This window comes from Halichoerus grypus, chromosome 11 (assembly GCF_964656455.1).
Source record: "Halichoerus grypus chromosome 11, mHalGry1.hap1.1, whole genome shotgun sequence".
NCBI lineage: Eukaryota > Metazoa > Chordata > Mammalia > Carnivora > Phocidae > Halichoerus > Halichoerus grypus.
Window position 1 is genome coordinate 70,406,470 of NC_135722.1, and position 13,058 is coordinate 70,419,527.

At 39.0% G+C, this 13,058-nt stretch overlaps 1 protein-coding gene and 1 pseudogene across 1 annotated transcript in view; one reads left to right on the forward strand and one right to left on the reverse strand.

Annotated features, from left to right (window-relative positions):
• The window catches only part of FOLH1 (folate hydrolase 1), a 76,530-nt gene that overhangs the window by 40,165 nt on the left and 23,307 nt on the right, over positions 1-13,058 (forward strand). The window contains exons 7-11 of the mRNA XM_036064521.2: positions 1,940-2,033; positions 7,609-7,707; positions 8,000-8,085; positions 9,095-9,214; positions 11,393-11,475. Coding sequence (XP_035920414.2) covers positions 1,940-2,033; positions 7,609-7,707; positions 8,000-8,085; positions 9,095-9,214; positions 11,393-11,475 — 482 coding nt within the window. The remainder of the gene's footprint in view (positions 1-1,939; positions 2,034-7,608; positions 7,708-7,999; positions 8,086-9,094; positions 9,215-11,392; positions 11,476-13,058) is intronic.
• Positions 1,438-1,534, reverse strand: LOC118518153 (U6 spliceosomal RNA; annotated as a pseudogene).

Sequence of the window (13,058 nt, forward strand, 5' to 3'; positions counted from 1 at the left end):
TTTAAAGAGTAAAGAATCATGGGGAAAAAGCCATGAATTCTATGTGCAGTGTTCCCCTAGCACTGGAGTTCTGCCGTTCTCATTGATCGGTAAATGTGGTCTTGGCTGGCTGTTCTTGCTGATCTTCTGGGGGAGGGGTCTGTTGCCGTGGTTTCCAAATGTGTTTGCCGAGGCGGAATTGCCCCGCCCTTGCTGATCCGAGCTAAGTAATCTGCTCGGGTTTGCTCTCGGGAGCTTTTGTTCCCTGCAAGCTTTCTGTACACCTTTGGAGGAGGAGGGTGAAAATGGCGGCTTCCCAATCTCCGACCTGGAGGAGCCGAGAACTCGGGGCCCCGCTCCTCAGTGTGCCCCCAGAGAAAAGCAGTCAGTCACTCCCGTTTCCCTGGTCTCTGGCCGCACTGCTTGCTCACCCGGCCTGTGACTGAGCATTTCTATCTCTGGCACCCGAACCCGTGTGGAGTCTCCAAACCCCGCAGATCCCTGTGGTGCACTCCTATGCCGGTCCTCCCAGGGGAGGAAGGGGAGTCTCCCCGGATCTGCTGCCTGTTGGGTCCCTGCTGGAGGAGCAGTGGCCCTACTGCACCGAGGATCACGGTTTATGGCAACCCCAAGCTGAGAGCCCACTCCTCGGCTCCGTCTCTGCAGCCGGCTTCCCCGCTCCGATACCTGGGAGCTCTGCCACACTCAGGCACCCCCGGTCTTTCCTCGACCCTGAGGGTCCTGAGACCACACAGTCCCGCGAGGGTTCCACCCCCCGCTTAGCCACTGGAGCGACCTCTCTCAGCGGAGCTGACTTCTAAAAGTTCCGATTTTGTGCTCTGCTGATCTTTCACTTGCAAGAAGCGGCCGACGGAGGCCCCCTCCCCCGCCGTCTATCCTCTCGAAGATTGCCTCGGATTCCCTTCTCCACATGTCCTAGCTTCCAGAAAGTGGTCGCTTTTCTGTTTAGAGAGTTGTTGCTATTCTTTTCCTTGATCTCCTGTTGATTTCGTAGGTGTTCAGAATGGTTTGATCCCTATCCAGCTGAATTACTGGGACCAGATGAAAGCTAGGTCTCTTACTCCTCCACCATCTTGCCAATATTTTCTAATTTTCCTTCCTCTCTCTCTTTTTTAAGATATTATTTATTTGAGAGAGAGAGATAGCACAAGGTGGGGGAAGGGTAGAGGAGAAAGGGAGAAGCGGACTCCCTGCTGAGCAGGGAGCCCTAAGCGGGGCTCGATCCCAGGACCCTGAGAACATGACCTGAGCCAAAGGCAGATGCTTAAAGACTGAGCCACCCAGGCAGCCCCAGTGTCTATTCTTTTGTACCTTGCTGCTTTTGTTCAGTATAATGATTTAAGATTTATCCGTGTTATTGTGTGTACTAATTGTTTGTTCCTTTTAATTGCTGAGTAGAATTCTACTGTGTGATTATACTACAGATTATTTTTATTTTTTTTAATGGATCACTTCACGAATTTACATGTCATCCTTGCACAGCAGACATGCTAATCTTCTCTGTATTGTTCCAAGTTTAGTATATGTGCTGCACCAGATTGTTTATTCCTGCTCCTTTTGACAGACATCTGTACCGTGTCCCGTGTTTGGCTACCCAAATGCATCTGCTATGAACAATTTTGTACAATTTTGTCTTTTTGTGTACATGTATTTTCTTCTTCATTGGGGAAATACCTAGGAGAGTAATTGCCATGTCCTCATGCATAATTGTGTATAACCTTACTTTTCAAAAGAGTTATCCAAAGTGACTGTATGTTTTTACACTCTTGCAAGGTAGGTAGGTAGGAGAGTTTCAGTTGCTCCACATACTGACATTCAAAATTGTCTTTTTATTATGACAGTTCTAGTAGATGCAATATAAGAATGTGTTTAAGGTGATTTACAGACAAACTTTTGAAAGGGACTGAATTTCTACTAACGTGTGTTCCACTTTTTTCAGAATACGCTTATAGACGTGAAATCACAGAGGCTGTTGGTCTTCCAAACATTCCTGTTCATCCAATTGGATACTATGATGCACAGAAGCTCCTGGAGTAAGTTTGTTAGCAACAAACAGATGGCTGTTTGGATATTTCTCTTTATTGGCAGTCTTCAACTACCGGCAATATTCAACATCTGAATATTTCTTCAACATTAAGGAATGCTGAAATTCTCTTAGATGGTAGAACCTATAATTTTGTCACCATTTTAAAGAATAGTGGTTCTGTTCTCGAATTTACGTTACGTAGTGGTATCCAGTGTGTGACGGTCATGAAAATGAGACTTTCAGTTCTCCACCTGTAGGGGCATGATTGATCAGTGGCGCTAGCTACTGCACTTTGAAATCTCTCACCCTGTTTGTATCAAGGCCTTGCTTCCCACAGGCATGCCCAGTCAGTGACTGGTTGCAGCAGGGACAACTAAAACAGGCCCATCACTGGGAGGCGCAGGGCTCCTCTCATCGGAGACTTTGGCTCAGGATTCCACGGCAGGCTTGCCCAACTAGACGCCACCACCCACCACCATTTCCTTCCTTCTCTTTCTCCTGCACCCCACGTGAGACCTACATTGCAGTCTGTTGGCTTTTTCAGCCTTGCCCCCCTCCCCCCCCGCCTTGCTATTTCTCTCACAGGCTTTTCCCCTAAGAAATCTCTTACTCATCTCATCCTCGTATTATCCATGACTTGGGTGACCTGGAATAACACAGGGTAAGAGCAATTCCATTTTATTTTCCTCTCTATTCCTCTTCCCCCTCTGCTTTCCTGACATTGCAACCCTTTCCCCTTTCCTGCCCTGCTTTCTCCCGTCTGCATGTCCCTTCTTGTCCAGTGTCCTTTAGGAGGGAGAGAACATGACTTCTCTATAAGTAGAATTGTGAGAGAAGCATCTGGCCAGATAGTACCTTTTCTCAAATAAGGCATTCTTAATCATTTTATTCCAGTCTCTATAAGAAGACTTTTTATGACTAATGCAGGGCCTTCCTTTGAGGAGGCTGACATTCGGAGAAGTGGAGGGATTCGGAGAAGTGGATTTAGGAATAGCACTTTGGTCTCTTTTGCTTTGGGGCTCTTAGCTTTGCCACATGGGTTAGAATTCAGTATTCAGGCACAACTTTTGAGGGCACCATGGTTATGTGTTTATCTAAACATATTTGTAAAGTCTAAATATTTGTGATATTTAAAAGTTGAAAGTGATCGTAACATAACTTATAATAGTGGAAAACTGTAAATAACACATATCTTTAATAATTGGTAAGTAGTCAGATACATCACTAGCTATGATGTGCATGGATCCATTAAAATATATGTTGTACAAGAATATTTAATGATATAGAAACACACTTATGCTATACTACTAAGTGGAAATGGCAGATTTATCTAGATATCTAGATATATTTAGATATATCTATATATAGATATGCAGAGACATATAGAGAGAATAATCTCATTTATGTAAAAGTTTTTTTTTAAATAAGCCTGTATTATCTTTGTAATTAGAAAAAGAGTGCATGAAAAGAAAGAAGGAAAGATCATATAGAATTGATTTGAGGTGTACTTAACTATGTCTACCATTTGACTGCTCCTTAGATTAAGTAGGTCAGTGTCAGCTATATCCTAAATGTGGGCTTAGAATTACTTGATTGGAAAAAATCACAAATGTAGTTTGTCTCTAATGTACTAGCTTCTTTAAGCCATCTTGTAAATGCAATCACCATTTATAACATAACTTCCATGGAAAAGTGCATTTTGCTTTGAAAACACCATAATTAAAAATGAACTTTGGAAGCACAATCTACTTGGAAATAGGAGATGATCTTTATATATTAAAAGCAGGAAGACAGCTCCTATTTCTTTTCTTTTTTTTTTTTTTAAGGCTTTATTTTGCTTTCATTTGCCTCCCCGAGTAACTACTAGTATTATGATAGCAACACCAACAATAATGACAGTAATAATAATAGCATCTATCATGCTATTATTTGTCAATTTTGTTGATCTTGTCTCAAAGAATCAACTTTTGGTGTCATGGGTTTTCTCTATTTCTTTCCTCTATTCTCTAATTATTTTTGTTACAATCTTTATTATTTCCTTTCTCATGCTTGATACAAGCTTAGTTTGCTCTTTATTGTCCAGTTTTTTAAGGTGGAAGTCTAGTTTATTGATTTGATGTCTTTTTACTTCTTAAATATAGATGTTTACGGCTATACATTTCTCTCCAAGCACTGCTTTAGCTAAATCCCGTAAGTTTTCATATGTTGTGTCTTCATTTCCATTCATCACCAAGTATTTTCTAATTACTCTTGTGATTTTTTCTTTCAGCCATTGGGTATTTAGGAGGCAGCTGTTTGATTTCCATATATTTTCATATTTCCAAATTCCCATCTGTTATTGATTGCTAAATTATTTCTTTTGTAGTTGGATTAATAAACAGATTATATAATTAAAGGGTTGCATGATCTCAGTCATTTAAATTTATTTAGACTCATTTCACAGCCTAATATATAGTCTATCCTGGTAATATATTCCCTATGGACTTGAAAAGAACGTGTATTCAGCTGTCGTCAGATAGAGTGTTCCAGATGTGCCACCGGATATTTCTGGCTTGCCAGCTTTTTCAGCTCTAAGTCTGGGGTAGATATACCAAAAAGGAAACTGAAGGAACTCACCACCGGGTCTTTTCTTGTACTCTGAGGTCCCAAGCTAGTGTGTTTTCTTCTCTCCACCCTTCAGAGCCTAATGTTTGTTTTCTATACACTTATGGTCCAGAGAATTTAGTTGTACTTAGCGGGAAGAATAGGGTAAAGCACATCTCCATTTTTCCAGAAGCAAAGTTTTACTCCTTTTCAAGCTTCTGTCATCTTATAGCATCTTATAGTCATCTTATAGCACAGCCAAAACAATCACCACGCCTTACACTTGCTCTATACTTCTCTGCCTCTGTACCTCTTTATACCATACTTTGTACCTGGAACGCTCTCCACGTCACCTTCCCATGCTGAGATCTTAACTCATCCTTTAAAATTCAAACAAGTAAAACCTCTAGAAAGTTGCTCATGATCCCATAAGCTAAATCAAGCTTTCTTTTGTCTATATTCTTTACAACTTTCTCTATCATTTGTCTTGTTTTTTTTATATTATATTTGGCTTTATATGTATCTTCTTCTGATTAACTTCTTTTTTTTTTTTTTTTTTTTATTTATTTGACGGAGACAGAGAGAGACACAGCGAGAGAGGGAACACAAGCAGGGGGAGTGGGAGAGGGAGACGCAGGCTTCCCGCTGAGCAGGGAGCCCAATGCGGGACTCAATCCCAGGACCCTGGGATCATGACCTGAGCCGAAGGCAGACGCTTAACCACTGAGCCACCCAGGCGCCCCCTTCTGATTAACTTCTGACTACACTCTTGGTAGAACCACCGTGTCATGTACATATCTGTGTTCCTTAGTGAGTAGAACACATTATCTTGAACATTGTAGACAATAAATCTTTGCCAAATGGACAAATAAAAATTAAATTTGCTACAGGATATAGATTTTAAATGCAATGCTGTTTATACATATATGTTGAGCATCTCCTAGCCCATCAAATCTTTTCAGAGACATTTTCAACATTTACTTATATTTCCTGAATTTTTATGGTTTGAAAGTTTAATATTCAACTTTTTAATTTTCTTGGAATTTATGTTTTATTTATAGAGTGAAGTAAGTACCTAAAGAAGCTTATATCCTTAATTATATCAGTAACATTTATTGACAAAACTTCTATTCTCCATAGATGTATGATATTTCCTAAATTGATACATCAAATTCTTATATACAATTATTATATTCTGTTCCACTCATCTGTTTGCTTGTCCTTGTGGGGCACTACAACTACTACAACTGTAGCTTTATATTTTATTATTTTGTGGGAATATGGACTATTCATTACCTTCCTTATGTTATAATACACAATTTACTGTTATTCTTCCTGATGATTTACCTTCTTTTGTTTTTCATATTTTTATTTTGAAAAGGAAATAACATTTCCACAGTTCAAAATTCAAAGGGGTATACGTAAAAAGTTTCCATCTTACCCATTTACACCCCAAAAGCAATTAGTATTGTTAACTTAAAATATATCATTATAGAAATATTTTATGTATAATCAGTATAGGTATATATTTCTTCACTTATGTTCTACAACATTTTTGCATACTTAATACTCTGCTGTTTTGACTGATTATGCTTTCTACCAATGTAAAATGCCTCTCTTCGTGTTACTTGATGCTCTTTATGTGAAATTTTATTATAAATAGATAAACAAATTGTATAGTATATTACTTGAAATTATGTTTATTAGCCAAACTCCTTAGTGAGATAGGAAAAAAAGTAAGCATTTACTCTCTGATAGAACATTTTAAAACAGAAATATTACTCATAATTAGTTTTCTATGAGAAGATAATCTAATCGATTGTTTTAGTATTGTGTGTGCAGTAGCGTCTAGGTCAAGTTGAACTGTTCACGTTTCCTCAGATAGGCAGGCAGGGAACAGCAGCTGTGTGTAGGCACAGAACAAAGGAGGGACTGCAGAGCGTGCTCCACGGCGAAGCCTCGGGTGCGTGGGGGTCTTTGAGGACAGATAAAGTCATAAAAGATAGATTGATCTCTTCCATGTTCTTAATTTGCCCTTGAACCACGTTCTTCTTTTTGCTGCAGTTTAGCAGGGGCACATTTGGTTTCCGTGCCGAAATCAAGAATAAGTCAATCAGTGCTCTTAAAAGAGTAAAGGCAGATATGTTGAAGTAGAACCACAAGAACCCCTTCGTTCCATAAACATTATCACATTATCTTCCTCAGTCACCCGCTGAGAAATAACCAGGGCTCGTGGCATGTACTGGCTGGTCTGCCTGAATCCTTCTACCTTTTTACATTTTTAAAAAGATTTTTATTTTTTTTTTATTTGACAGAGAGAGAGAGAGCACAAGCAGGGGGAGCGGCAGAGGGAGAAGGAGCCTCCCCGCTGAGCAGGGAGCCGGATGTGGGGCTTCATCCCAGGACCCTGGGACCATGACCTGAGCCACTCAGGCACCCCTCTACCTTTTTAAATTAAAAAAAAAAAAAAAAAAAGCATGAAGCTTTTAGGGCCTGTTGACTGAAGTGAAATCCTTTCCTTTGCTCTTCTTCACTCCCTAACAGATGCGTGTAAAAGGACTTTGTAAAAGATGACCATACGCTTATTTGGGGATATATTTATCAGTGGAAGAAGTAACAAAATAGAAAATCCCAGAGTTTGACGTCAGAGCTCTTTCCCCAGTGTGTGCCCTGGAAAGCGCTTTTGTAAACTGGCTTTCTGTTAGAAACTGGGAACGCAGAGTCTGGATTCTGACCAGATGTTTGACCCTCAGCTGTGCCACTTACCAGCTGCATGACCTCAAGCAGGTTACCTGTCTCTCTCAGCCTCACGCCTCTCATCTTTGAAGTGGGAGTGGCAGTAGCTCCCACCTCATAAGAGCCGTAGGAAGGGGGAAATGGCATATCCCTGACTCATAGAGACCGTTACGAGCAGGCACTCAAGAAAGTGAGCTCACTGACATTTTAACTGTTAGCTACAAAATGTTCCTTCAGCTGATAATACTTTTTGCGTTCAACAGGAAAATGGGTGGGGCGGCGCCGCCAGATAGCAACTGGAAAGGAAGTCTCCACGTGCCCTACAATGTTGGACCTGGCTTTATTGGCAACTTTTCTACAAGGTTAAGAGACTATTTCTATTGTAACTCTCTTTCGGGGAAGGAAATCTTTTTTTCAAAAGAAGAATTACAGAGGATGATTGAAAAAGTAAAATGTATCTAGTACCGGCAGGAAACAAAACCGCAGGTTGTAGACGGGAGTACACTTACCTCATTGGTATTAGACAACGGAACAATGGAATTCTTGCATATGTACATTTAGAAATCTTTAAAATGATGTAAGAGTTAAAAAAAAACTGTGGGTGGCAAAGTGTTAACCAGTGTTTTCAGAATGTGTCCTTTATTTTTGCTTTAGAAAAGTCAAGATGCACATCCATTCTAACAACAAAGTGACAAGAATATACAATGTGATTGGAACTCTCAGAGGAGCAGTAGAACCAGGTAAATTTATCATTTGCTCAGCAAATATCGATTGAGCAATTCTTCTGGGCCGGGTACTCCTCTGAGCTCTGGGAACATAGGGTGAACAGAGCACAGCAATTCTTTGCCCTAATGGAACTTACACAAACACAGAATACATAAATATGAGGTAATTTTGTATTATGATACATGTTGTGAAGAAAAGGAAATGTGGGGCTAGGCTGGTTAGATGCCCAAGGTTAGTTAATGTTAAGCTGTGCATGCTTCAATTAAATGATCAAGGGAGCAAGGGCAGGAAGAGGTCATTTTGAGATATTTTCTTAGGGTTTTCTGGATTAGTTTACCACATATTTTGCTTGGGGAAATATCTTCATGATAGCTACAAGCATCTATATAAAAGATAACATTCTTAGAAAATTCAGGTAACCTTGTGGTGCTTAGGTGGCTCAGTCGGTTAAGCATCCACCTCTTGATTTCAGCTCAGGTCCTGATGTCAGGGTTGTGAGATTGAGCCCCGTGTCGGGCTCCACGGCCAGCATAAGATTCTCCGCACAACCCGGCTCATGTGCGCTCACTCTCTAAAAAAAGGAAAGAAAATTAAGGTAACCTTGAATTAATGAATCCTTTACATAGTTTTATTTTCCATTGAAGTTAATAAGATAGAACCTACTATGTGGCCACTGCGTTCTCTTACTCTGAAAATACTGGAAGCAAAGTGACAAGTAGGTAAGAGAGGAGTAACAGAATTATAAAGAGAGGCGGATGGAATCATTTCTATCCTTCTATACTTATCATTACCTCTATACTTATGATTACTATCATACGTTGAAGTATACCTTTGCTTATCACATTCATATTTTCTTCATACATCAAAATCAGAACAAAATAGGTATATTTACACAAGTCTTCAGGAACCTTGGTATCTTTCTTGGAGTCGCGAATGCTCTCTGTTTGGATGCTCTTGAGTCATTTGCAATTTGCTCCGTTGTTGACCTGGAATGACAAGTAATTCTGCAATGATGCTTTCTAGACAGATATGTCATTCTTGGAGGTCACCGTGACTCATGGGTGTTTGGTGGCATTGACCCTCAGAGCGGAGCAGCTGTTGTTCATGAAATTGTGAGGAGTTTTGGAACACTGAAAAAAGAAGGTAATATAAACAGAAAGTAAAAAGATCAACCTCTTTGAATCTCAGTGTAGTCCTCTGTAAAGTGTGTAAAATTACCACGTTTTCATATGATTGTGTGAAGGGTCACCTGAGAAGATGTGTGCAAAGTATACCACCTTAGTAGCATCGAGTACTTAGTAATACCTACTAGCATAGAACAGCTTTCAATAACTAGTAGCTATATTAGTCATGTGGGTTAGTTAATTATATTGTTTATTTATTTTTGCTTATTTATAGAATAATGTTTACATTATTGATATTCATAAAATTATAATCTAAAATAAAGGAATTCTGCTGTTAGGGGTTGCTCTTGACAACAAAGAAGGTGGAAATGGGTTTCTTCACAGGAGAGGACAAACCAAAATAGGTCATAGGCCAAAGTGTCCTGATCAGAGAACTGTGAGCAAAAGTTCCTTGGGCCCTTCTGGCCTCACACGTCAGGTCAAGTGTCCCAAGTAAGGAGATGGAAGCTTTCTCAGAAAAGTACTGGTCTCGCTGCCTAATAGGATTTCTCAAAAGTTTGATGTTTGCATTCCCACACCCCCAGCCTTGGTTTGTTCTCCCGAGATTTAGGTTTCTCCTCCTAGCACAATTGCTTCAATCATTTTAGAATCTTCTTATGAAAACAAAGATAAGATTGAGTTCAAATGGCTGCTTTTTAAAATAAATTACGCCTTGAGAGCAGAAAATCCGCGCTGTGTACTGACCCTGCAAATGAGGGTTTGGGGCTGGAAATGTGATCCAGGTTTTTTTTTTTTTTTTAGCAACAATAAAAACAATGGCAAAAATATATTAAGTTTGCATGGTGCTTGTTTCCTCAGAGAACCAGTGTTTTCGAGTGCTCTCTATTTTGAACTCTTAGCAACCAGGGAGAAGTCTAGTTATTTCTGTTCTCGTTTCACCAATAAGCTAATCAAGGTTTATAGAATCCAGTTGTATAGCTAGTGTGTGGTGTACTTAGTATGTGGCAGGTCAGAGAACCAGGGTTTCAACTCAAATTTCTGGCTACCCATCCACAAAGCCATGTTTCTCTTTAAAACAAAATGGTAAAGGGCTCTTTTCTTTTTTTCTACACAGCTCTCTTGTATTTTAAAAACACAGAATTATGAGGGCTTGAATCTACATAGCTCATGAATTAGCTAGTGTTTAACAGTAGTCCAAAAAAATGCCATGATTTTGCAATAAGACTCCCTATGATGAATACAAAACATCACAGTGACAATGATAGCGTGCTAAGAGAATGCAGTGATGAGGAATAACAACTCATAGGAAATTTGAATAATATCATGAACAAACTTGACAAAAATAAAACACTGGACTCAGCTGTAGGGATACATATTCTTGTTAAGCACAATTGAACTATTTACTAAAATAATGACAAGTTTTTGGAGCACGTATGAAGTATTGTATTTGTAAACATGACTCCATTCAATCTTCCCCCAAATCAAGTAGTATCTTCATCTTTACCTTGCTACTCCTGGGGTACAGATGAAGAAAGGGAAACTGAGGAAGCTTGCATAACTTCCCCTCAGTCCTACTGCTAGTAAGTGAAAGAACTGGTAATTGAAATAAGATCTTTCTTGAACTCCAAGGTCAGTGTTTCTAAGTCCCAGCCGTATCACCTCCTTGTTGAGTGGTGCTGAGTTATTGTAGCGGCCACAGACATCGGTACTGCTAACAGAGCTTCTGTTGACGAATGCTGGCAGAGAAGGGAGTGAAATCACACAACCAGCTGACACTGAACAATTGTTTGTGCAATGCCAGAACGTGGAAGGGTTGTAAGGAATTTTCTCTCAGTTTTATCTGCTCTCAGAACACAAACCACATCTAGCACTTTCTTCTTTCTCTCCGGGCAGCTGCAGAACCAGATGGCTGCCTGTGTGTATCCAATCATTACACACCGATTCAAATATTATGACCTCACAGAATTTTTGCTGTGTCTACATTTTCCCCCTTTTCGGTGCAAATGTGCTCTTTTGTATTGACAAATCAGCTTTAAAAATCTCACGAAAGGAAATTATGTAAGTAAAAATTCTCACCAGAGTTCACCTTTCCTAAACAATCAATGAAGTTTTAGTGTTGTTTTTCTGTGGAGTTGTACAATATCTTGGTTATATTATGTATTGTCCCAGCATTAATGTGTCTACACATATATTTTAGGATGGAGACCTAGAAGAACAATTTTGTTTGCAAGCTGGGATGCAGAAGAATTTGGTCTTCTTGGTTCTACTGAGTGGGCAGAGGTTAGTTGATAATTTGCTACAATATAAATTTTCATTATAGCAAAGCAGTTAGGACTTAATTCTCAAGGATGTAAAAATAACAAGTGATTTCAATGAGAACGTATTCAGACTTATTTCCAAAATCTGAAACAACGCATCCTTGTTTAAAAATAACAATCTCTTTGTATTAAAGAACTGTTTGGTTTGAACTTTTGAAGCCACTTAATGTCACTTGTCAAAATGATTAATCTTCATTTTCTGGGAGTGTGACAGTAAATAAGTAAATTCACTAGAAACCAAACATCAAAATAAGATATCATTTTTTCTATTGTCCTTTCCAAATTAGCTCCTAAAGCTAACCACATTTAAATCCCTCCTTGAGCCTGAACATTAAGGTATACTTTTCACATTTATGTTCCTTATATGACTGACTCTAAATTAAATCATGGTAAAAATGAGGCAGGAAGTCTCACTGCAGAATATTTGATAGGCCCCTTTGGAAGTAATTTTACCTTTACACAGAAGATGTTATACACAAACCAAATAGTAACCATAGATCAGAAACCAGTAATGAATATGCAAAAAATAAAGAGACAGGAATCCAAATATATCACTAGAGAAAGCCAACTAACCGTGAGAGAAGAGAGCCAAAGAAGAAAGGAACAGAGAGGAACTATAAAAACAACCATAATACAAGTGACAAAATGGCAATAAGTTCATCCCTATCAAGAATTACTTTGAATGTAAATGGACTAAACATTCCAATCAAAAGACAAAAAGCAGAATGGATAAAAAAGCAAGACCCATCTACATACTGCCTACAAGAGATTCATTTTAGACTTAGAGACAAATGCCAACTGAAACTGAAGGGATGGAGAAACATTTATGCAAATGGATGTGAAAAGAAATCTGGGGTAGAAATACTTACATTGGACAAAATAGACTTTAAAACAAAGACTGTAACAAGAGACAAAGAAGGACACTGTATAATCATTAAAGAAACAATCCAACAAGGAGATAAAACAATTTTAAGTATTTAGGCACCCAACATGGGAGCACCCAAATACATAAAGCAGTTAACAACAAACATAAAGGAACTAATTGATAGTAATACAGTAATAGTAGGAGACTTTGACACCCCATTTACATCAATAGATAGATTATCCAAGCAGAAAATCAATAAGGAAGTAGCGGCTTTGAATGACACTTTGGACCAGATGGATCTAACAGATACATTCAGAATGTTCCATCCTAAAATAGCAGAATACACATTCTTTTCAAGTCTACATGGAACGTTCTCCAGAATATATCATATATTAGGTCACAGAATAAGCCTCAACAAATTCACAAAGATTGAAGTCATACCATGCATCTTTTCTGACCAGAACACTATGAAACTATAAGTCAACCACAAAAAAAATCTGGAAAGAGCACAAATGCATGGAGGTTAAATAACATGCTACTAAACAATGAATGGGTCAACCAAGAAATGAAAGAGGAAATCAAAAAATACATGGAAGCAAATGAAAATGAAAACACAATGGTCCAAAATCTTTGGGCTGCAGCAAAAGCTGTTCTAAGAGGGAAGTTTATAGCAATACAGG